The sequence below is a fragment of the Rhea americana genome, unplaced genomic scaffold (genome assembly GCF_003343005.1).
Source record: "Rhea americana isolate MKP2758 unplaced genomic scaffold, rheAme1 scaffold_58, whole genome shotgun sequence".
Taxonomy (NCBI): domain Eukaryota; kingdom Metazoa; phylum Chordata; class Aves; order Rheiformes; family Rheidae; genus Rhea; species Rhea americana.
This window is the reverse complement of record NW_028186734.1, coordinates 4,757,800-4,783,046: the sequence shown is the minus strand read 5'-3', so window position 1 is coordinate 4,783,046 and position 25,247 is coordinate 4,757,800. Positions and strand designations below refer to the sequence as shown.

Here is a 25,247-nt window from a genome sequence, read left to right as displayed (position 1 = left end):
ACAAATAGCTAAGTATATGGAGCTCTACTAATACGCAAGGGACTGTAAAGATTAAAAAGCACTATTTGAATCTGCCTTTCCTTCACACAAGGAGTAGCCAGACTTGTCTGGAAGCAAGGGTTGGCTGGTGGCAGTGCAATCTCCCTGTTTAGGCATGCTGAACTCAGTCATCCCAACCAGTCAAGCGTGGTGGCACTGCACAGTTCTTAAGATGCTTACCTAGCCCTATGTGGCCCAACAGACTGCACCTGGGGACAGGGTGGAAGCAACAACTTGCTACAGGATACTGTTTTTGCATCTGCAAAAGTGTTTGTTCTTTAAAGTAAGAACGACCTGAACAGTGCCCTCTCCAACTTAGTGTTATGTATGGGGACTGTTCAAACTGCGGACTTGAATGAAGCCTTGCTAAGAGGATTAAGAATGAAGGTGTTTTTACCTATTGCCCTTGCTGCTGCTGACAGCTATTGCATCTGAACTGTGTATTTCAAAGATRTCTAAGTCTACCTTAACGCTGAGATAGCTAAGACTATGCCACCTTGTTGATGGTGGCTAGATAATATCTGCTGTAAAGTTAAGACTTGAGTAACTTCTTTCTCTTATTCAGGCCCRTCAGTCAATAAAGCTAAAACTCATGCTGCGCAAGAGAGGAGCAGAGGTACAGAACGAGAGAGACTTCTCTACTTCTAGTACTTTTAACAAAGTGTTCAGTGGACTCTATGAACCATGGCTGAGATACAGCTCAGCCTAAACTGAAGTGCAGCAATGTTCTATGACTATCACTGTAACCACCACTGCACAGACTTCCACACAGATTCAACTAGAAGATACAAGCTGCAGCTTTGGACTTGGCTTTAAACTCAGGAAATGCTACATGTGGCTCACCTAACAGTATTACTAAAACTAGATGCATTAACAGGACTACTAAAACAGTTGTGTTCTCAAGAGGTTGCATCTTCTAGAAACCTAAACCGGCTGCACTGCAAGTTGAATAGCATTTTTGTCAATGAAACTGAGGTAACATGAACAAGAATGGACTGCTATACCACTGACACTAATTTTAAATGCAGGTCAATGCAATTTTTGTCTCTTTTTAGGGGGAAGCCATCACAAGTTGTAATATTTTTAGTACTATTTGCCAAAGTGTCTTGTATATACTTTATTATAAAATAGCAATTTTGTAGTTCAAAATCTACTTAAATGCAATAAATTAAGTTTATACATTTCAGTGGAAGAGTATTTCAGAAAGTTGTGGGCTTCATGAGAGCTTGTTCTCCAAAAACTTGCTTAAAGAAGGTGACATGTTCTTCACAGTGCTCACCTAAGGGAACAAAAKAAAAGTTATTAGCACTGAACTTAAGAGAACAAATACTTCATGAGAAGAAAGATGGAATAGTTATTATCTCAAATGCCAATACTAACTTTCACCTTTAATGCCTTGGAGCAGAAGAGTTGAATGACTCTTTCAAAATGGAATACTAAAGTATTGTCAGTCCTGTGATAAGCAGTCTCATGGTGAAGCAGATGTCTCATCTAGTTCCTGTATCTAGCCAGCAGACTTGCATCCATGTGAGTTCTCTACTCTTCCAGATATAAGACCRCCAAATATAATTCTGAGCCTACAGACTGTCTTATTAACAGCATGTTTCTGGTGCAAGTGGTTTAACTTTAAGTGAGGAGAGTCTTAGTATATAATAAACCTAGAGGCTTTTGGAAAGTCTATGGAAATGGACAAATTCAAAGGTTTTCTGACCCAATTCTTGGCTTCACTGAAAGCACTAATTAGAGATGACGACTTTGCTAAATTATGCAATGCAAGCAGCTAGAAGCCAAACATGTTAGTCTAATCTGCAAGTTCCTGTGTCTAGCTCCAACTAGCTTTGCTTTTGGGTGCAGTATACTATGGGGTAAGCCAAGCTAACTTTGAAACTATGCTTACAGGTAAGTCTAAAATACAATCTAAAATACATCAAGAATTCTTATTTTTGTATATTGCTTCCACTGCAGCAGAAGTGAAAGGTCTTAATTTAGTTGTGCAAATTAAATTATCTGAGCTTAATTTTGTTCACTACTTACCTGGTGTGAAACTAGGGTTTCCTCGTAATCGCTGATTTCTTTGTTCAAAGAATCTGAATATAGTATAGAAAAGCATGTCATCCTCTGCCTGTTTTGCTGCATCAAGGAATTTGCGGGCTGAAATACTGTCGTGTCCTCCAATGCCTCTGATGAATCTCAAGGCAGCCAGAACTTGGTGTTTGGACAACAGAACTTCTACTATTTCATCATTTGCTGTGGAAAGCCTCTGAAATTAATCACAGCTGTAAGACAATGCTTCTAGTTTAGATGCTAGGTAGTCACTTTAAGCTTGATCAGGTAAGCTGTTAAGTCTAACCTATGTGTGACATGGAATTATTAGTCTAAAATGCTTACTTTTAACATATCCAGAGAGAGCTGATGTGCAGGAGGGTAAATGCTTTCCAGGGACAGTAACAGACATGCCTAGGGCAAAAGGAGAAAAAACCTTCAAATTCTGAAGACTTCTCACCTCCATCACTAGTTCAATGGAGCAACTTGTCTTACATACCAAAGGCTTTGAGTCACTGAGCACATGGTACTGCAGAAACTGATGGAGCATATAGAACAAGTTGTGTTGAACAAGGGTTTTGATGACCAGCTCATACAAGTAGTGCTGTGAATGCAGGAAGACCATCAAAGGCATGTCTCAATACCAGATCTTTTAGATCTAGAAGGCAGTATTGCAGTTTTAAACAATATTCCTTTTACTGATCTCTCCTGAAGTAAAGACAACTAAAACTATWTTGTATTAAATGTATGCAAAGGTTTTGGGGTTTCCCAGCATCAAGTTCTGTTGGTTCTGAAGTTGTAGTATCAGGTCTAAGCTATTGCTACCTGAACAAGACCSGTCTGAAATATCATGTAGTTTTATGAAGTGAGGTGATACAGTTGGTACTTCATGCATGTAGAAGTGCTTTACCTGAACAGCAATCTGGAATTGGTTAAGAGAGCGAATGTATTCCATCAGGACTGCTATAGTGAACTTATGAGGTGCTTCCTGGACAAGAAAAAAGTGTTAGATGGAACTTGCAGAGCTTCCTTATGGAATGGACTTGTCATTTTTCAAGGGATGGTAACAGGTCGTAATACTGACAGGAACGATGCCTCCTGTAGGCTATGCCAAGTGATCAACTTAAGGTTGCTGGTAAAACTACTGCTAAACCAGCACTTCAACTTACCTTCTTCTCTGTAAATATAGATAAAACATGGGTATACATGTCAGATTGGTCAATGACAGCTTGTGTGCGTACTGGGCGTTTCAGGAGTGGGTTACTTCTACTTTGGCCTGTTTCTACCACCTACGAGAGGAAAGAATCATTTAAAAAACTACCTTAGTGTTGAACAATACAGGTTTTAATGAAGTCTCGTTTACATGGAAGCTAGCTTGTACTATTCTACATTGAGAATGGTTATAAACTTGCTAGTTACTGAACAAATCCACATCTGTAGTCATATATTCTGGATGAACTTTCCTCATAGTGTGGACTTTGTAGAAGACTAATGTAGCTAACTTAACCTCTAATGTAGCTAACTTATACCTCTAACCAACCACTATGCAAACATAGTGAAAGCCTGTGTAAACATAGTATGACTATACTACTACAGTTAGTGCTTAAACTTGATGAATAGCAGAATTAGCTAAGCTAGTAGCCCCACATCTGTTCATAGTGAGATATATTCTGCCATACAGGCAGTAGCCTGGAACTGGACAGTTATGGATTCTAAGTAACTTTCCGAACTTCCACCTTGTTTCCTTTTCAAGCAGTAGAGTATGCTACTTGTCACATCAGAGATAAGCATGGGAGCCTCTGCTGGACTGCTGAACATAACTGTCATTGCAAATTGCACCTTGCAAAGGGGATTACTGTGAGTCTGAAGCAGCTAGGGACTGATTAATCCTGTGGTAAATTTGATTTTCCTAGGTAGAAAAGAGCAGCTATTTTGCTTCCACCATGATGCAATCTGAAACTTAAATGGTATTACCCTAACTCTGTAAGCTGCTATAGTTAACAGGGTTTACCATAGTATAGCTTTGCTCAGCTTCCAAGTACTTCTTATATTCATGATTCAGTTTGTCAAAAACTGTCGCAATCACAGACAGCGATCCCCTTCCTGGCTCACTGAGCACTGAAAAGAAAGAGAACTATGAATGAAGTCCTAGAGAAAAATAATCTGTAGGTTTAAAGTTACTTAGAAACCTTCCAGGAAGGAAGGTGATCTATAAGCTTTATTCTGAGCTTTAAAAGAAGCATCTCTTCAGCCATGTCAATCCCCTTTTAAAGGGAGTGGGGGAAAGGAGTTTTTTTTTCAAAACTGCTGTTATGAAAGGAATTCTTAACTACTGTTAAGAACACTGATTCAGAGTATTCTAAGCTTCTGCTCTTCTCCAAGACAAAGCTAGCTTAAGTGATCTTGGATCTGAATAAGAGCAGTCCAGCTAACTGGTACAAGTATTGATTGAATAAGCAGTATTAAGTGCTTTCAAGGTATACCAGTAAAGTAAATAAAACACTTACTCTGAGAGCATACAGACAGGATAACCATTTTGCATTCTTTCCTCTGGAGAAGAAAATCCATTAGTCTTCCTTTATCTGGCAAGAGGTTAACTACAGGCTCAAGTTTCACCTGAAGATTCCAGAGGTAACCTTGATTTAGAGGAGTAAAATACCAATGAATTGACTTGAATAGTATAATCTAGCTAAACTTCTTTAGGAATAGACAGACTGTACTCTTTGCCTTCCTAACTCTGCTTTAGAAGTACCTTGCCCTTGAAAATCGAAATGTCATACTCTGACATCACTGCCAAGATCACTCATCTTGAGTACATCTAAGTAGTCACTGTTTTAAACTGCTTTGTATGCTAAAGGTGTAAAGGTGTGAGCCTGTATTTCCCATTGAGTATAGCAAACTCTAGCTTACCACTCACCTTCACTTGCACTGATGATGATATCGGGCTGAAAGACAATCCAAGAGGAGGAATCTAAATGTTAAAGTTTTAAAATCCATTTTAGTATTGATTCTAAACTATTAACACTAAACTTGTAACACAATATGCCGAAGCAGAGCTTGTTAGTATACTTTCATTGACAGTCACAGCCCTCTTGCAGGGGTCCTGAGTAATCTTCAGAAGATACTATACTTCACTTTCATGGTGTACACACTGGTTACACAAGCCTCTAATATAGTGCAGTAGGCTTTTCTTCTGGCCTATTGAATTCCTTCTTGACAACTACGCAAGCAAAGCCACTCAGGCAGCATGCTTTTTCACCTTAAAGATATACATATGCATGATCAGCTTTAGCTGGAGATGATTCTAAACTGTTAACCAATATTTATTTTCTGTGCCTGGTACATAGAGCTCTTCCTGAAGGCTTACTCTATGTCCTGAAGTATTTAAAGGATACAGAGTTTACAGGGAACAGGAGACTGACTGGTCACAGAAGCTGGACCTGTAGGAAAATAAACATTAAGTGAAGAGTAATAGTACTCTGGATACCTCTTTCTTTCACACTAACAAAATACAAGCCACAGGCTTAAACATGAAAAAATGTAAGACTGCATGCCTAGTAATCCTACAGCATTCAGGCAGAGGGTTATACCCACTCACATAGCTAGCTCACTGCATACAAAAATCTGACTAAAGAGTTTTGCTTTGCCTTACCATAAAATCATGGTAGGTTTTGCTTTTTACAAGTGAAGTCATGTACGCTGAAGTATTCCATCTCTAAAGCAGTAATTCTAAATGCATGAACTTTTTTCTTTGTTTCCTTAAAAAAAGCAAAACTGGCTTCTATGTCCTACTGCTAACCTTAAAGTTTAGTATTAACCTTCTTCACAGACTTACTCTTTCTTTCCATTAGTGACTTCAAAATAGAGATGTTAGAGACCTTTAAAATGCAGTYATTTCCCACTGAAGGGTCTCTTCCTTTACTGCAAGGACACAGCTTTCCCATGTGCTACTAGAACTATGCTCAGGTGATTTCTAGATACTCAGCTTGTACAGCACAAGCACCTTCCAGCTATCTGCTATGCCTTTAGCAAAGTGCAGCAGAAACATGCTCTTTCATGAGACTTAGGAAGTCAGATGGTAGTAACTTGGGCCTAAAAAGCAAGAAGTGCTTTTGAGCAAGGTTTAGGCCACACTAACCATTATAGCTGTGACAAATTTGGAAAGAAAGAGACTAAATAAATAGACTGTGAAATCGTGAAAGATCTTTACTGTAATGCTTCAGAGTACTAAGGGAAGTACACAGCTTGAAGAACAGCTCTTACTTTTCCATACTGGGCACAGATCTAGGATAAGAATTTGGATATAATTCCTTGTTATTTTTCTTCCTTCTCTTAGATCTGAGCAGAGTATCTGTAACCAGCCTCCTAAGACCAAAGCACTGTCATATACCAGCTATGGAATTCAGTAAATATATCAAGGTTGTAATGCTGCAGTTGTACCTGCCACAGGTATTTGATAGGGCTGTATTGATCGAGGTGGAAGTACAAACTGATGGATGGTAGTAGTCCCATCAAACTCTCCTTTTAGCTTGATGTCAAATATAACTGAAGTCTGAAATGAAAAACAAAAACTTTCCCTCAGTCTCACAAATGTGAATTAGCACCCATTTAGAGGTACTYAGGTTACTTTTTACATTTCATTTTGTACTCTCCATTAAGTCATGCTGGATTCCCTGCTTCAGTTATGGATGCTGTAAAGTGAGAACAATTGTGCAGCCTCCTATGATACCCTCATTTCCACATTCTGTTTTGTTAAACTCTGTTCACTAACACTTGTAAAAGCCTCTCACCATGGAAATCCACTTCAATTTTGGTGCTAATGAAACAAGACTGCTATTACTGGTATCATCTACTCTATTCAATCTACTATCTGCTTTACCTCTACAGCTATGCTTCTACCCTGACCTGAATGCTGGAGAATAAGAGCTCTGGGTTAAGGCTAGCATGTGGAATTAATATGAATTGTAACTGAAACATTAATCAATCATTGCAATGAGATATGTTCACCCAGTTCTTGAAGCTCTCCAACAGGAGATAATTCAGGAAATAAAAGCCTTTCTACACATTAAGATCCAAGTAYCACTTCTAGCTTTCTCCCAATTAAGCCTTACTACTGAGATCACTACAGCAAGCAAGTTCCAGATATACTAACTTACACWTATGATCACTTTTGTTCTCAGAAGTTTTAGCAGGTCTGGGCCTTCAAAGAGGAAGAACTGATCATTCAAATGCTTAATTCTGAGCAGTTCCCAGGATTGATAAGTTAATATCTAACATAACTCTGCCTTTTTGTACATGCCTTAGAAGCCTACACAACACAGCAGCAGGATCATCATAGAAAACTAACAAAAGACAACTGCTGTCTGAAAAAAAACAAGTATCAAATTATTAAATGCTAGCTCAATGTGAGGTTAGGCATTTTAATTTCTTCTTTTGTCTCATGCTTTTTCTCTTATGCTTCTGTTCCTACAAATATTCTGGCTTTTAGCAAAGCTAAAACAAATACCTGCAACAGTATTTTCCATAGCTAACAGGCCCAGTTAAGATCTGCCTATAACTTTTAAAAGTTAAGGCACAAAAAAACATAAGTAAATCAGACCTCAGTGTCCTGATGATGTACTACCACCAAGTTATCCACAACATTTAGTGCAAACTTTCCTGTTCTGTTCAGCTTTAAAATATGTGTCTTCTTACAGGAGCCTTCCCTATAGAAATAATTAGAGATGAGAAGAACTAGTCAGTAAGCCTATTTTAAAGTAGAAGTCTTATACCACTTCCGTTCTTTATTGTGCTCTTACCTTGGTAAGTGATAGAGAACTACTTCTGCTCCTGTGCTATTAGAAGTCCTTGAGTGATGCCTCAAATAGAGGACATAAAGCTGCCCGTATCTAATGAGACAACAGAATTAAGGCATTACTTTCAAATAAAGAGCTAGGAAGGATATGAGATATCCTTAGATCTCTTTCCTGCAGCAAAGGCAGCAAGTTCTTACTCTACTAGTCTATCAATCAGAGCCATATGTCTTATCCTAAAAGAACAGATGTGAGATTAAGTCAGCTGATCAATTAAAGCAGAAGACTAAAACACTTTGATAAATCATATAAAACACATGGCCTCTGCTTATGCAAGTTAGATAGCTAGGAGCAGCCCTACTAGTAGTATCAGATCAGAGATGAAGCATTCCTAAGTTTTCTGGGGAAAAAAAGGAAAAAAAAAAAAAAAAAAGTTAGCTCCATCCTCCTCCCCATCACCCAGAAGTCTTTTAGACTCTTTGTTCCAGTGAGTGGCCAAAGCACTTTCAAGCAGAGTACTGCTAAAACACAAAAAGCAGAATAACCATGTTACTGTTCTTGTCTTCCCTCAGCATGCCTAAACTGTCATACTTTGCCAAGGAAGATAAAGGCTTGATCACTCAGAGATACATACATTGTAGCCATAGCGATATCTCTTTCAGAAAGGCTGAGCTTGGAGGACTTGGGTGCTGCAGGTAACTCAATTTCAAATTTTGATAGTTTTGACATAGTTCCACTCTGTTAAACAACAGCAAAGAAGGAAAAAAAACAAACACAGAACAAAACAAATCCAATGTTAAAACCTGAAGCAGAAAAAAAAAACCTTTAACCATAGGCTGTATCAATAGCCCCACCATGAGGTGAAGAACAGTAATATCCAAAAGAGAAAAAAAAGGTTTTGACACTACTTTTTGTACTGTGATCCTGAACACATATTTCTAGTATTTTGGTATTTAGCAGCTTTATCATCTTAAGAGTCTGCTGCAGTAACTTTGGCTAAAATATTTAATTAAATCAATACAAAACATCATTTACAATTTCAGCTGCTTCCTCTCTCCCAATGAAACATATCCTCACAYCCTTACTGGGAAGGATAAAAATAAGCATCTCCTACCAGTCTCCTTTTGTTCCTGCTAACTCTAGAATCTGTCATATACTCAGAGAATACCTCTGCTCCTACCTAAGGCTTCTTTCCTCTCTTTCCTTGTGGAATTTATATTTAAGCAAATTTTCAGAAGTGCCAAAACCCTAAAGCTTCTACTGAGGCTCACTTACCATTCTCATTAACTTATTTTTGAGTGTGAGGGATGAACACTACAGAAATTTTATTTACAAAGATTATTTTGCCATAGCAGCACCTTTCTCAGGAGAAAGGAAGTTTTGTTCCCTAGTTTTTAAAGTCATCTTACTGTATGATTAACTTAAAAATAGATTCTAGTTTTTACTGCACAGTTTTTCCAAGCCCAAGAGAAAAATACTTCCCCTACAACTTTAAATACTGTCCACAAGGACGAGCACCAAGAAAAATAAATACTGTAAGCTAAGCGCTCTYATCCATGGGACAATAGCTGTTTGTAAGCTAAGCTCTCTCATCCATGGGACAATAGCTGTTTCTAATGTGCCACCTTATTTCCTCTGTTCATTTTCAAATTCATCCATTTACATTTGGAATGTTATAATCACAAGTGAAATGTCCCTAGTTTTTATTATCACACTACAGAATGCAAATACCCATATTAAAAATGAAAAATAAAAAGTATGCTTATTTAAACGCAAATGTGTCTCTTCAAAGATGCTTAATTTGCCAAGTATTGGCTCTGTAATTCCTCCCTCACACACGCCTCAACATCAGCTAGATACAGTTCTTTTGAAAGACAACATAAGAAAGAATGAGTTATTAAATACTCTTCTAGGAAATAGCTTTCAGGTTTTTCCTTTCGCTTTTGCTTATTGTCATGTAAGGATGTGAACACGGGCCCCTCTTCAAAGAAATCTAAGGAAAAGTATTAGAATAKTCAAGTGAAGTAGCTGCCTGAAAAAATACAGTACACAAGTTTGGAACATATCCCTTTACCTTGAAATAGAATGGTTGCAGGACATTGCCAAGGACAGTGGTTGACAGAAGAATAACAGAGCTCTCTGGGCAATACATATACCAGTTGACGTTAATATTCTGATTTTTCAGAAGTTTTAAGCTTCGTTTCTCTGGTAATACCTGGAAACAAGATATTACAATTATATTACCATCAGGATTCCAACAGCACAAATGTTACTGCACAAGGGCTGGGAGTTCTAAGCAATAAACAGCTAAGTTTAAGCGCATTTACAACACGAGTTAAGAATCAGAAATCTGACAATTAAAGCTCACAGACCAGTTTACTGTACCAAATACACTTCAAATCCTTCTCAAATTCTAATGAGCTGAAAGCTGTTGCCTCTTCCCTCACCTGAGTCTAAGGTCTGGGTATAAATGGAGGAAACACCTATAGCTTTAGATAACTTTCACAAAACTTCAGTAGTTTTTACAGTATCTTTGCTGCCATCTCCAGCCTCCAGTTTACTTAGCTGTTTTTACAAAAACTAAAATGAAGAGACTCAGCTGATGTATCATCTTAAAGGGCTTAAATAATTTTTAACTCATTTGATTTGTTCCTCTCACCTGCAGAGGTAATGTTCATAACCCATTTACCTGCCAAATATCTTTCCCTCCACAACCAGCAGGAAATAAYGTTTCATTTTCAGACACTTCTAGTATCAGTTATTAGTAACAGTAATTAAACAAAACACTGTGGCATTATTCCAGGATTATGGGCAATTATAGCATCCCTCACCAAATTCATCAGAAAGGGCCATTTACTCATTAGAGTTCTCCTAAAACTCATGCAAAGGTAATTAAAAATAACAGAGAAACTCCAACAATGACATCAACAGATGAAGATGTCATCAGTTTGCAGGATATCACCATCTTAAACTATTTTATTCAACATTTGCTGCAAACTTCGCTGCATTTTAAGCACACACAATCCTCCCACAATAATTTTACATGAAATAATATTTCACATTAGATTTAGATTTTAATTTCCACACAAGTCAAGAACATCTACTAATCTAGATCTATCAATGCTTACTTCAGTATTCCTTAAAGAGGATCTTTGTTAAGCTGTTCTTAATAACCTGTTAAATCCAGAAAAAAACATACTACTCAAAAATAATCATTCTACAAACAAAAGTCATTTTGTCTTTTTAGTAGTTCCTTTTCTAAATTTGAGGAGTAGAAAATAGCAAATCAAAAATACAAGCTACAGACACATTTTCAAATCTCCAACTCCGTCAAGTCTTGCAAGAATTTTGTACTACCTGATAGAATTCAATTCCTTGATCTGTGATGAAGACAATTTCTGTAGAACTTGTCCAGCAGAATCCTAGAATATTGGCATTCTTGGTCTTTTAACAAACAAACAAACATACATTCTTTTACTTGGTAAAATTAAGTATTCAAATACACTAATATAACTAAACAAAGAATGAGAGATCAACAGTAGTATAGTTATCCAACCAGTTAATGCTTTTTGTAGTTAGACAAATAACATACATCAGCTACTTTTATAGAATGCTCCTAGAAGTACGTATGTGCATAACATGTAATGTGACCTGTATTTCTGGTGGCACATGAGATTTAGATGTTTATTATCCAGTCAGTTTTTCTTCTCCCCCTAAATACAATCACATTGTTTTGGTTCAAACCATATTACAAAGTCAACTGATTCCTGGTATGAAAAGCCAGTTCTTCATTTCTGGCAAAAAAAAGGAACAAAGTCGAAGTATTTCCCATGACTTCTCTCAGAACACTACCATGAAGGTTCTGCTAGGATCATTTACTCAAATACATAATCTTAAACAATGAAACAAAGTCAGTAGGAATAAAGGAATCTTGGCAAACTGTAAGTTTAAAAGTCTACTATGGTATCGTATTGCCCCAAACGAAAATTCTTAGTTACAAGTTGGAAAGTTCTCAACAAGTGAAAAAAAAAAAAAGTTTTTTAATTATTTTATCAGAAATAAGACAGGAAGGTTGTTCCAAAAACAGTACACAAACTAGTAACAGCTTATTATCACTTACCAGTGAAATTARGGTACAAAATCCAAATTAACATATGTCATATTAGTAAAATTACTGTACACTGTTTTTACAGAATCAGCACTTAGCTGCTTCTCCAATCTTGGCATTTGTTGCCTCCACAACATTTCCAGTCCTTTATAGGAAAGGATTAAAGTGACTAGGGCTAGGAAGATTCTGGGAATATTGTTAATACTTGGTTATTTACCTCAATTCAGATAGTGACTACATATATCATTTATTTCAAATTAGTTTTTAGAAAGTATCTCAATCAGTTCTCTTGTAGAGTAGAAGCCACTAGGATAACTAGCATTAGACCTTCACCAAGCATGTAAACTTTGGACATTGTTTTAACTTACCTTACATTCCTGTGTATATTCTAGCTGAGGACTGTCTGGAATAAAATTCAAAAAATCCTGAAACAAGACACATGACATATGTTACCAATTATGAAGCAAATAATATTACAGATAAGATAAAGGAGAGGAATTTATCTATCTCATCAAAAATAAACTACACTATTATTATCTTTTACTTCCCCCTTCCAGAGAGGGCTTTATAGGAGTCAGCTTTTCTGTTTTTTTTTTTTTGTTGTTTTAAAATAGTAATACTAGCAAAACAATAATGCTGACTCCTGGCTATTCCAGGAGTCCTGTGATACAGGAATTTTTACTAAAGCTGTGTTTGCCACCAGAGCTCTTTAGTTTTTATCTCAGAGGCTTCTGCTCTGGCATTAAGTACTAGAGTTCCAGCTATGTAATTCCCTATCTGCATATAGGTATAGGTTTCTTACTACATTCTTCAAAGTCCTCTGGACAGCCAGTATCTTGTTTCCCAAGGAAAATTTGATGCACTTCACTTCCCCTTTATCTTCCATCCTACAAGGAAAAAAAGTTAYGGAAATAATGTCTATGAGAGTTGGCTGCAAAACTCTAACACACCCTCAAAGAGTCTAATGCAAAACGTCACATTTTGAATACAACTTATGAGAGCTGTTACACAGGTATAAGACCCGAAATTCATGCTGGAAGATAAAAGCAGTTCACTCTGCAGAAAGCACTGAACAGGTCATTACAGAAACACAGCTAAGACCACACAATGTAAATTACCACCTAAAGTTACTAAAACAACAAGCTTTGTTGGCCTATGATGTGGAATTAGAAGCCTGTAATTATTCAAATGTGCATTCTCAGTTCTATCACAGTAAGCCTGGAGTAAGCCAGTGACACTCACTGACATCCAAAAAGCAGTTCCTTTACTTTCAGAACTACTGCTAATTGACATAAACCTACTCACCTTCCTGCTAAGATACAGCCTCTAGAAGAATTTTTGGAAGTAAAAGGCAGAGTAGGGGTGTTTTTACACCATTTAAAAAAAAWTAAAGAACTCTCCACAACCACATTTATTCCTACCAACTTAGCATCAGTACAATGGAATTAATAAGATAGTTCTACTTCCAGCACATGTCATTAAGTTAAGACAAAAACAGAGCTATACAGTCAATCAGAAAAATTGTGGATTCAGTGTTGCCATACTCAAGAACCTCATGAAGTTCACTAAATGTTTTCTGTTTCTTCAGCATTAGTGCCGAGGGTACTTGGGCACCCTTCAGAATAGGTGCTACATAACAGCTAATAGGTTACATAAACACACCTCAACTACAAATTGCTTAATCTATATCTRGAATTAAGCAACCTTTGAGTAAAGAACACTTGCTAATGTATGGACAAGCAGAGTGCAAAAAGCCATCACACTTAATACAGACATTTATAAAGATGTTGTAAAGATAAAGTAGTTTCATTGAAAGCACTGTTGTAAGATTCTGTGGGGGGGGGGGAAATGTTTCTGGAAGAAACAGAAGATATAGAAGAAGCCAAGTCAGATTAAACAAGATATAGAATTCAAGAAAAATACATACAGGAAATACTTTGCTTGAATCAGAGGCAAGAAATTCAGAAATTATGGTTTCCTACATATATAAAGTTTACTTCATCTTGTTTAGCTTGCTAAACTGAATCCTTGGATAAATCAGAACTGCTGTAGTAATCACAAGTTTGTACCTCCCCTATTCTCTCATATTTACAGCATGTTTTAATAAAATATTACTGTTAAAAAAAAGAAGAAGAAGAAGAAGAAAAGAGAGAAGTTAAGCCACAGCCTAACTTTCTTCCAGAAGACTATAAATTCACAAGGGCAAAGCATGTCACGTTAACTGCAAGATGATGTTTAAAACAAAAGATGATGACATCTATTTACAACTTTTATGCCACAATCACAGTATACCAGGAATACATGCCACACAATTTTAAGATCACAAAATTCTATCCTATTATAACAAAGATTAAGGTGCCTTACCGGAATGAGATGGGAATTTTATCCTCCAAACCTTTAACAACAACTCCCGTAGCTCCACCAGATCGAACAGCAAAAACCTAAATAAATAAATAAATAAATGCATCTGTAGCTTACTCAAAATCATGTTCCCCACCTTGTAAGCCACATTTTTTTGACTAGATACAGTTTTTATTCTTAAACAGATCTGTGAATTTACTTGTCAYTGGTCTAAGTAGGACATAACCTTATGCTTCCCACAAAAGAGCAACATCAAAGGAAGAATCAACACCTACTTTGTCGTTTTACACATTAACATTTAATTTTGGGGGATATTTTCATTTTAATAGATATAATTTAAAATGTATTCTTTATCTCAGTCAGCTATTTAGCAGATATATCCACTTTTTACAGCCTCTATTATGAGCAGATTCTTAATAAATTTTTCTTCTGTCCTTCAATTCTGTGAGCAAACATCTATGATATTTATAATAATGCTAAATGGCACTGAAACAGTCTGGTAGGCATATTCAGAACTACTGGAGCAAGTTAAAAATAATTTTTTTAAAAAGTATAAGCTTAAGTTTTTGGGTTTTTTTTTTGGTATATTCATATTTTCCCCTCAAGTCAAGTAAAAATATCTGAGACATCAAGACATTGTTTAAAATAAAAGGGAAAACAGCTAGGTGGGTAGAAAAGAGACAACTCACTGACTCAGACACTTGATCTTGTCTGAACATGTTACTAGATACAAACGGTTTAATAGTAACAGGCAGTTTCATCTCTATTTAGGAAGTTTCAGCTGGCTTACACTTACAACCTTAATACAACTGCATATGCATTTGTATAAAACCTGTTAGAGCAATACCACTTGTTGAACTAGAATAAGCTAACAAAAAAAAAAGAAAGAAAGAAAGAAAAGAAAAAAACCACATGCTTCTACAAACCATCCAAGAAAAAGAAAGCTAGAAAGAGTCCTTATTATCATAATCATGCTTGTAGAAGCATTAGACACACAGAGCAGGTCTCAGAATAATAGATATATTATTTTGTAGTATTATCCATGCTCCCAGTACAGTACGTTCATGCATGAACACAGACTTCAAGGCTACGCTCTGCAAGAAAGTCCTCAGCCTCATTAGAATGATAAATACTGAATTTAAATATTTTCTAATATTGATTGTAGACAGAACAATGAAGGCAATACTATCTTAAACTTTAACATTTAAGTTAGTGCTCTGGCCAGTGATCAAGGAATGAACCGTAAACAATAAATGAGATGAGAAGACAGCAAGGGCCTGGGAAATTAGAAATTTCTAAGAAAGAAAAAGAAAAGTAAAATGATATTTACAACTGAAGAAATATTTCTTTTAAATGAGATCTTAATATTCAGTTTCTGTGTAGTTTTAATCTCATCCACGATTAAATAGCRTCTCCAGACAAGCACATTTAAGTAAGTTACCATATTTCAGCTGTCTCTCAGAACACAGGTAAAGGATTATGGTTKATAAAGAGAAAGAACACAACTGATCAGAATAGAGAGCAGCAGCAAGAAACATCCCAGAAATATCCTCTCCCATACCACACATGCTTAAACATTTCAACTCTATGAACGCTTAAGTAACAGAATGGTTACAGGAAATAAATAGCAGTAAGTATCCACATCTAAATTAACATCATAATAAACTGCAGACCTTTTAGCTATACCTAGCCAACTGTTCAGAAATCTGTATGGATACCAAAAAAGAAACAACCTTAAAAGAACGAAGTCTAAAAAAAATGAAGAATAAAGCAAAGGATGCATTCCAGTCTGAGCCAGAAGTATAGCTACAGATATTAATTTTACATTTAAGAATGTACTGAATTTACGAATTGAAAAATCCGATAAAAGATGCGAGCGCTGACGGCAGAAGGTTTGCCAATAACATTAGGATATTCAGAATAGACGTCTGAACTCAAGTCACATCCATCAGTATCTCGTATTCTTAAAAAAAAAAAAAAAAAAAAAAAAAAAAGCCGACTCTGAAGAATCCCGGAAAGACCTTATGACAGATAGCAAGAAGACAACAACATGGCAGATGAAATTCAACCAAATAAATGTATGTCTAGATATATAGGGAAAAAAAATGCTGCTTCACTCATCAAGTGGCAGGTTCAGCACTAACTATCACCAGCCAGGAGCCAGACCTCAGCTTGGAGCGGTTCCATACAAGCGGGACCGCAAGAGCTCAACAGCGGAGAAAGGGGAAGACAAAAAGAGCGCAGAGCAAGGGAACGAGGAGAGGCGAAGACAAACACACCGAGGCGGGGTACATCTTTACGGCCCGGTACAGACGCACTCCCGCCGCCGGCTGCCGGCGCCCACCTGCTTGTTGGCCTCATCGAAGAAGACGCAGTTGACGGGGTTGGCCTTCTCGAAGTGCACGGGCCGCGCGCACAGCGACAGGTAGCAGCCGCCCTCGCCCTCGCCCTCGAGCTCTCCTCCTCCTCCTCCCCCTTCTCCGCCCGGCGCCTCTTCCTCCGGCGGCGCCTCACGGCTCATGGCGGCGGCGGCGCGCGACGCCCGGCACCAACGGCGCCCACCGACCCCACCGCCCCGCCCAGACGCTCGCTTCCTGTTTACACTCCCCCCACCACGTGACGCGGCGCCGGCCGGCCCTTAAAGGCGCAGGGCGCCGAGGTGGAGGCGGCCGGGAACGCGCCCGCGCCCGCGCGCGACTGGCTCGGCCGGGTGCCGGGGAGAGGCGGTGCCTGCGCCCTGCAAAAGCCCCGCCCCGCCCTCGCTTCCCTGACGGGCGGTCACCGCCAAGGGGCGGGGCCCCGCCTGGCCCCGCCCCCCCGCTGCTCCCCTCCCGGCGGCCGTTGGCGGCGGCGCAGCGTGCTGCTCGCTGCTGTGAGAGAAACCGCCTTGCTGGCGGGTGGTGAGCTGCGGAGCGGCTGCTTTTATCCCTCCCAGCACGTTAACACCTGAGCGAAATACCACTCTTCAGCGAAGCCCCGCGATTAAAGATGCCTTGAGCTATACCTCTTAAATAAATACGTAGTCGCTATGTTGGCCTGCAGAAAGGAGAATGGTTTTAGTTGAGGCATTTAGTACAGGAAGTAGATGCGCTTGTAACAACCTTTTATGGTGCTTTCTAGCAAAAGGAATGAAAAACCTTCAGGGGAAAAAAAAGGAACCAGCTGCTTCACAGCCTTATGTTAATTTGTTTATGCTTCACTTCATAATAGCTAAAATGCAGATACTGATAGCGCAGTTCAAGCATGTAACTGCTTTTTAGCAGCTATGGTTATAAAACACATCAGAGAATTAATTTTTTATACTTAAAATGCTTCTCATCTCAGGAATTATACTAACAAAGTAGTATTAGAATTTAGATTACTTCTCATTATTCATGTTTTTTCTTATTTGCATTTTAGCTTGGGCAATAAAACTAGTCTGTTTGCTCGGTGCACTAGTCTAATGCACTTTCTCACTAGTTACAAAATTCCCCATATCACTGAGAAATTTTGTGAGATCATCACCAGTTATGTATTTACTTATTAACTGTTAGGTTCAGAAAGGGAAGTAAATGAAACAAAAATCCTCAGAGCAAAAAAAAAACATGCAGATCATATGATTTAAAGTTTTCAGATCAGACTGGAGTCACACAATTTAGTAGAGCAAAAATACAAATATAAGTACCTCTTATTACCACAGTATCTTGCAAACAACTGCTTGCTGACTYGTGATCCACTTGGACCAAGTTCAATACTTTCAAATTAAACCTCAGAAACTGAAGTCAGGACAAGGAATTGTAACAAGCTGTTTGTTCTGCCAAACCTTCTGCCTGATGAAATAATTATACGTTRACTAGAGAGGACAATTACTTCTAGAGTGTTCGGAGTACTTGCAAGCTTATAATTTTTTAGAAAATAGAAACCTCATTGCATGTTAGCCAAAAAGTTTAATTAATTCAAGGACAAAATTTAAGAAGTGCTACCAGTGCTTAACTTTCTACGGTTTCCCTACAGGACAGTATTTCCTCTTTTGAGTACTGAAATTGGAATATACATATAGCAGAAAATTGAGCTGAGGGGAAAACCAGCAATTGAGTACGTAACATTCAACTTTGTGACAGTCTTAGAGTTGGCCATTAGAACAGTCATAACCTCAGAAAAGTTAATGAGATGAAGGGCTATGATTTTGACCATGAAAACCTAGATTTAAGAGGTTGAACTTGCCTAAAAATAATACTGAAGCATTTTATTTCACAGGGGTTGAGAAAAATGCTTGTTTTAGCAGCTTTTATTTCCCCTCCAACCGCTCTACAAAATGTCTTACAATCTCCAAGGGTTCTGAGCAAATTTTAGTGCTGGAAGTAGAAAGTTGTTTAGGCAACAATTTTTGTCGAAGAAAAATGATAATCAGGACCATTGACTTTAAATCACAGGTTTGAAGAGCATTTGCAATTTAACTCTGTACCAGACAGATTTTTAGAAAGAGCCTTTTAAAAATCAGAGTAGCAATTGCAYGCTGCTACTAGCAACTTCCTTTCCTTCAAATGAAGGTTTACCCATCACTCCCTTATTTTTGCTCTCTTTCTTCCCCTTTTACCTCTGATGCAAACATCCTTCTTTGCAATTTAACACTGTTGCTGGACAAGAAAGTTGCACTGCATTAGCAACTGCTTTGGAAACAACCTTCCCCCTTCCCCCCTAGAAATCAATAGGAATACTGAAACTTTAAAAGCATAGTCATAGTCTGTGTAATGATTTTTGAAATAATATTTAACCCACAATCCACGCCACCTCTGTATCAGTACGTATGTGTGTATTCTTCTATTCTTTCTTTGTGTTCAGTTATTTTTGGCAACTGTTTCAGGCAGTCATTACGAAAATACTTATGTCTTTGAAAGCCTTAAGTTTCTTTACTTAGGAGAGTAAGGAGCAAAGGGCAACATGACTGTCTAATTCAAAAAATGGAACAGTATCCAGGTCTCAGAGATGAGACAGGCACAAAAGTCAAGATTATTTAAAGCAGCCATCAAAGTAGTCAAACATTTTTATATTATGAGCTACTGCAGTCACATCCTAACACCATTTTATTGTAATATTGAGGATTARTGATGATCAATTCACTCCTTTTACAAAGAACCACACAMAAAAAAAAAAATACCRCCACAAGACCTTAACTTTTTACTTTGCCATCAGTTTTCCAATAGAAAAAAAAAAATCACTTTCACAGCACATTGTGAGAACATCACACCTAGCAACACTATATTCTGCTTGATAAAGAGTAACATTAGAAAAAGCAATCAAGAAGTTAAGAAGTTGATCAGAATTTAATTCCAAACTGTTGTGCTACATTAGTTCATCTGTAAATGCGTTAGAGAGAAACTCTGCTAGATTTTTTGAGCTTGCTAAAATTACTGAAGTGTTACAAACGTTCAGAAAGAAACACTGACACTGAGAATAAAAGCATTAGAGACAAATACAATTGAGTTTTATTTGTGTACCTGTATGCAAAAAGCTTCTTTTAAAAATAATTCTGATTAGACTTGGTTCTCATAGCCTATGGTTACTTTCCAGGTGAATGAGAAAGATGCTCTACTCAGAATTCCAGTGTAGGCTACAAAATTAACACAGAGAATCACTTTTGGCTTGCACTGAGTCCTCGGAAAAGCCTGTGTATCAAGAATGAAGCTAACTGAACTTGCTCTTTGCTATGTAGCCAGGTCATAGCCCTCAGGATTTCCTGCTATTTCACCAAAGTCCTCTGCTGGGTGGTTTCAAATCTGTTTCTCATGGAACACCAATTACATTCACAGAGGTAGTTTGTGCCACRCTCCCATTTACTTTAAATGAAAAAGTCCAGATTTTTGCATATATAAAGACATTGTTTTGTTAAATTAACATTTTCATCATATGATTGCAGCCCATAGTTTGACTTCTCATTTTGCTCTCAGGGGAGAAAGGCAAAAGGCTTTGACATTGTGCCTATACAAACTTAACTAGTTTTTCAAGTAGCATTAGGAAACAGAAGAGGGACTCTTCTAGGATGCTTTYCCATATATACTTCAGACAGTCTAGAATTTAATTTTTTTAAAAACTAAAACATATAAGCTCTGAATCATGCAAAATATGATCACCTCAGCTACATTAGTCTAATGTAACTGGACAGTTGGTGAAAGTGTCAGAACATCTAAAGAGGCAGTGACATTCCATTCTCACAGTGCCAGCCCCACTTGTGGGCTAAGTTAAAAAAAAATACACTGACACATCACCATATGCTTGCTTTGTTTTCCATTTTGGTATTCAAAGTCAACCACTCTCTCTTGACAATGGTTGCCGACGTTTACCACTGCACCAACAGAGTCAGAAGCAGCAAATGTGTTTCTTTTTTTCTTCAGCAGCTATACACTCAGTGCTATTCATCATATATAGGTGGATCTCCATCACTTGGAAATGTGGACACTTTCTTTCCATGTTTCTGCACGTGATCTTCATTCACCTTCTCCAAAGCTTCAATCTAGAGATCCAAAAATAAACCCATTCTGAAACCATAAAACCATTGCTGCACTGGGATCTTTCCAAATACTGCTGAAAAGTAGATTTAGGTGACTGATCAGGTTTATACAACATTTCTATTTCAATGATTCAGTCAAATGTATGATGCAATATACTTTGTAAATACAGCTTGAAACGTCTGTTTTCTACAGTTTAGTAGAAACAAACAGCACTCCTTTATAGCTTCATGCTATATAACTTAAAATGCATGAGTTGCAAGGCTGACAAGATACTTCTTGCATCTTCAACTATATTCTCCAATGTGCAAAATAATCCCTTTCTCCAATTCTGAACATCTCTCCTGTAATTTAGGCCATCCATTAATATTGAAGAAATTTCAGGTAATACTAAGATTACAAACCCAATGCCATCATTATCAGTGGTGAAAGCAGAACACAGTTATATTTAAATGTTTTGCACAATGAAAGTATCACAATTCTATAGCTTATTTTAAGCTTCAGATTGTCACGTTTGGATTACTTCTTCTTACACTCCTAGAGAGATAAGTGTAAGTTACTACAGACCAAAGTCTAAGCTCAAAGTTTAGAGGTAGGCTACTTAAACTCATTTATACAAACAGCTATAAGACTCCTCAATTAAAACAGAAAAAGACTAAAAAAAATCCAAAATTCACAACACAGATAAGGAACTTTTTTGCTTGATAAGCTGATCTATAGGCACTTTGGAACAGTTTTAAAGAAAAAACACACACCTTCATGGCTATTTTGCACTGTGTTCCATTTCCTTCCTCCTCAGTTTGAAAGCTTTTGAGTAGTTCTAAATTTTCATCTACTACATGCAGGACCAGCATCAACTTGCACTGCTTTAATGAGACAGACCAGAATTGTCCTGCAATCCTTATTTTAAATAGTAAATACAGAATTTTTTGACTTATTTTTAATGTTTGTTATATTAGGACTCATGCCTGAGTTACAGCCAAAACTTGAAAATAAAAAGTGAAAGACCAGAGATTCCTAGTCCATATTTAGAGGAGTACACATTTAGGTGTATCATTTTAGGCTTAGAACATGCAAAACGTTAGCCCTCAACTTTAATAAATTAAAAAAAAAAGTAGAACATTTAATTGATTAAAAATAAGCAAATAATTAATAGGTGTGTTTTTTTTAAAGCCTTCCTTTCTCTGCAYACCACCTTTAATATTTGTAAAGCAAAACAATAAAGGTACCTTTTGGCTTTTAACTAAAATAGCCTACCAAATTATGCACAACATTGAAAGGAGCAACTATATGCAACATAGAGCCTTTTATACTTGGGACCATGGGGAATAGAAGCTGGCCTGAGAGGTCTGTCAGTTTTAGTTTCCGAAAATGATTGTTTTAACTTGAAACAATCAAGTTTCGAAAAGGAGATGCAGAATGGTTGCTGAAATTATACTCAGACACACATGCTAACTCAATTTGGAAGTTAAAGAATTACAATATTTGATAGCTAACCAAATTAAAGTGTTAAACATAAATAATGTTATACCTCTGCTTGGAAGTCTACTTCATTGTCAGCTGCAATATTTAAATCTGAGACAGCATTGAAGAGTTCACGCTCATTAAGTGCTTCTGTCACACCTCCTTTCTGGAAGAACTATTCAATACAAAAAGCATACATTAAACAGTGTCTTCACTGCATGATACACAGCTTTCCTTTTCCTTTCACAAATTACAGTTACTAATTTTCAGTATGTCATTTTCACRTTTGTTGATCTACAGACAAGATAAAAACTGAAATAATTTTTTCCTTTTAGTAGCATCATCTTATTAATCTATAGTCTATTCCCCTTAGAGGAACACCATTCAGTTTTGACAAATTTCCAAGACTGACTTCATACATAGTTAGCAATGATCATTTTAAAAATAAAGAGTTGAATTGATTGATTTTTTTTTTTTAGCTCTGAATTGAACTGATGCTGTTTTCCTTGGAAAAAATACAATGTAAGAACAGATTGTCAGATGAAGATGTCCTACCTGTGAAACATTCCTACAGTCTCTGAACAAAAACTCAAGTCCATGAGGGTGGGTTGGCTCTACAGATTGACTGACATCAATAAGCCATACCTATAGTCAGAGAGAGATAGCCACTCACTTGTATTAATGTTTCATATTAGATAGAACTTTTGCTTCCCACATTAATATACTACCTTTCCATCATGCCAAAGCATGTTGTATTCACTCAGATCAGCATGGACCAGATTGCACTCTTTATACAACCGTTGCATCATCTGCAAGGAACAAAGTCAATGGAAAAAAAAAAAGAGGTATATTCCTGTCAACACTGCTTGCACAGCTGTAACATAACAAATCATTCCCCTAACACTCACACTCATTACATCATTTCTTCAAGCCTACAGTAAAGTTTCATACAGGTAATTGCAGTTTTAGTAAACTACCTGCCAATTTAAGCTTTTCTCACTAAACTTAGTCTTGCTAATGTCAGAATAATCACTCTGGTTAACTTGTGTCATCTCTGTCAGTAAGTGCAAGTGTATTAGACAGATAGAAGTTCTCTAAATATAGCTATTATTCTCATCCCTATCACAGATGAAATAAGCGTCACATTCCTCCCACCCCTGTGCATACTTTCTTGTTTATTCTAAGTTGCTCTTTAAACAGCGGTAAAATAACCCTTTGGACTCTGTATCTTTAAAGTGTTGCAAGCATCCTGAAGAGTATGTAGATGCCTATTGCCCTGCTAAATTATTTCTCTAAAACAAGATACAAGCCAGAACCAGAAGAAAATCAGCAGTCTTACATTAAGAATTTGATAGTAGGCCTTTTTCATATCTTCATTACTAAGTTTCACATCCTTTAGTTTAGGAGCTGGGACTTGATCCTGGCCAATGAAAGACATAACCAAGACATGTTTCTTCAGGATAACTACTTCAGGACAAGGAATTCCTGCATTTTGCATTCTGTGGAACAGAAAATAAGATGTTGACTAAAAATCTCTATATATACATGCACACACAAATGTATATTAAAAAATGTGTATATGTACATATACACACTTAAATTCTAATTCCTTCTTGCTCTTTTACRGTCTTAAAAGCTAAAGAGCTATGCTTGAGCAAATTGATCCAGAGTCAAAAGATGTATTCAGTATTTCACACGAGATAATTTGGATCTTAAAGTGGTCATAACAAGAACTCACTGACAACTAACTGCTTTTAGAGCTAGAACCCAACAATATCAAGAACTTAGAAATTCTGCCACCAAATCTCTGAAACTGCTGATAATTCATTAAACCATCAGAAACTAGAGTTTTATTCAATCTATGCCAGGTTTTATGTTAAATACCTAAACTTCTACTCAGTCCTAGTATAACTTCTTTAAACAGAAACTAGGAAACTGATAGTGTTTTGGTAAGTATGTTTTTGTACCTTGTCAAGTTATGCATTTCTTTCTCAGCCCACATACGAATAATCTTACGTGGATTCAATTTACTGAAGCGGTCTTTAAATCTGTAGTCATCTTTAATATATTTGTCACGGTTCTTGAATTCATTAAGAGTTGTTTTAAACACTTTGATGGCACATTCTGAAGGTATAACTTTATCATCTTCATTTGTACTTCTGGAAGAAAAAGTCAAGCATAAAAAAAGTTAACTATTTTCTCACATCCTTACAAGGAAAGAGAGGATTTTGCTTTGATGTTGTAAGATGCAATGATTTTTAAGCATAAGAGAAAATACCTGATTTTTGTATCAAGTTTGAAAGCCACTTTAAGTTAAATCTGCAAGAGTTCTATGATTAAGTTTAGATCTTGAATGTTTGATTTTTGGAATTTTGATAATATGCTTATCAAATAGATTCCATTTCCTCATATGTTAATAACATGTCAATAATTCAGTTAGGAATCATAACTAACAACAGCTCTCAGGATGGATAAAATTATTTCAAATACATTACAAATGAAGTAAATCCTTGCATTAGAACTGTAACCCTAGTCCACCMATTTTTTGGTGAACATCACAAAACATGCTGTCACTTAAATAATAATAAGCAGTGGAATCCTCTTGAACATCATTCAAATACTATTTTTCCCGCTCACATTTRTGAGCAGATTAGCTGTATTGGATTTAATTAGTTCTTACTTAACATACTTTAAATAAGGGAGTCTGGAGTCTTACACAACTTCTGAGGTGCACTGCATCCTAATTCTAATTTCAAGCTGTCCTAAAAGCAAGAGTGAATACCTCCACAGATGGAGGTGGGAGCCGATAACACAGTGATTTGTAAGAAAAAAAAAATAAAATAAATCTGCAGGTGGCCAGAGATCATCATGACAGCTCCCTAGCCTGAGGCAGATCAGTGGAAACAGTTCCCAAAAATCTCAGGCTTACTTGTGTGTATAAATAAAAAAAAAAAT

General features: G+C 37.0%; 3 protein-coding genes across 5 annotated transcripts in view; 1 reads left to right on the top strand and 2 right to left on the bottom strand.

The window, feature by feature from the left end:
• NPC1 (NPC intracellular cholesterol transporter 1) overlaps nucleotides 1-1,165 on the top strand; it is a 28,758-nt gene extending 27,593 nt beyond the window's left edge. The window contains exon 25 of the mRNA XM_085319263.1: nucleotides 605-1,165. Coding sequence (XP_085175389.1) covers nucleotides 605-687 — 83 coding nt within the window. The 3' untranslated portion in view covers nucleotides 688-1,165. The remainder of the gene's footprint in view (nucleotides 1-604) is intronic.
• RMC1 (regulator of MON1-CCZ1) lies at nucleotides 1,142-16,924 on the bottom strand. 3 transcript variants are annotated; one of them, XM_085319265.1, is made up of 20 exons: nucleotides 16,688-16,922; nucleotides 14,347-14,423; nucleotides 12,785-12,869; nucleotides 12,351-12,407; nucleotides 11,232-11,318; nucleotides 9,949-10,089; nucleotides 8,509-8,612; nucleotides 7,881-7,970; nucleotides 7,682-7,787; nucleotides 6,523-6,634; nucleotides 5,478-5,522; nucleotides 5,000-5,053; nucleotides 4,590-4,718; nucleotides 4,094-4,200; nucleotides 3,252-3,371; nucleotides 2,993-3,070; nucleotides 2,582-2,686; nucleotides 2,428-2,496; nucleotides 2,074-2,299; nucleotides 1,142-1,318 (listed from the first exon to the last, which is right to left on the bottom strand). In XM_085319265.1, the coding sequence occupies exons 1-20, from the start codon at nucleotides 16,862-16,864 to the stop codon at nucleotides 1,239-1,241; spliced, it is 2,049 nt and encodes a 682-aa protein (XP_085175391.1). In that variant the 5' UTR covers nucleotides 16,865-16,922; the 3' UTR covers nucleotides 1,142-1,238. The 3 variants fall into 3 exon arrangements, with proteins under 3 accessions (XP_085175391.1, XP_085175392.1, XP_085175393.1); XM_085319266.1 differs by lacking the exon at nucleotides 2,993-3,070 and having other exon boundaries at nucleotides 16,688-16,923; XM_085319267.1 differs by lacking the exon at nucleotides 1,142-1,318 and having other exon boundaries at nucleotides 2,234-2,315; nucleotides 16,688-16,924.
• Nucleotides 16,925-19,477: 2,553 nt separating this feature from the next.
• RIOK3 (RIO kinase 3) overlaps nucleotides 19,478-25,247 on the bottom strand; it is a 10,355-nt gene continuing 4,585 nt past the window's right edge. The window contains exons 8-13 of the mRNA XM_085319248.1: nucleotides 24,260-24,451; nucleotides 23,632-23,791; nucleotides 23,021-23,101; nucleotides 22,848-22,937; nucleotides 22,360-22,467; nucleotides 19,478-20,833 (exon numbers count right to left, since the gene is read on the bottom strand). Coding sequence (XP_085175374.1) covers nucleotides 20,732-20,833; nucleotides 22,360-22,467; nucleotides 22,848-22,937; nucleotides 23,021-23,101; nucleotides 23,632-23,791; nucleotides 24,260-24,451 — 733 coding nt within the window. The 3' untranslated portion in view covers nucleotides 19,478-20,731. The remainder of the gene's footprint in view (nucleotides 20,834-22,359; nucleotides 22,468-22,847; nucleotides 22,938-23,020; nucleotides 23,102-23,631; nucleotides 23,792-24,259; nucleotides 24,452-25,247) is intronic.

Coding starts and splice junctions, on each gene's coding strand:
- RMC1 (XM_085319265.1), bottom strand. CDS start 16,864: ATGAGCCGTGAGGCGCCGCCGGAGGAAGAGGCGCCGGGCGGAGAAGGG. Junction 12,870..14,346: donor AAAATTCCCATCTCATTCCG/GTAAGGCACCTT, acceptor TTTTCCTTGTAG/GATGGAAGATAAAGGGGAAG. Junction 3,071..3,251: donor CTATATTTACAGAGAAGAAG/GTAAGTTGAAGT, acceptor TTTCTTGTCCAG/GAAGCACCTCATAAGTTCAC.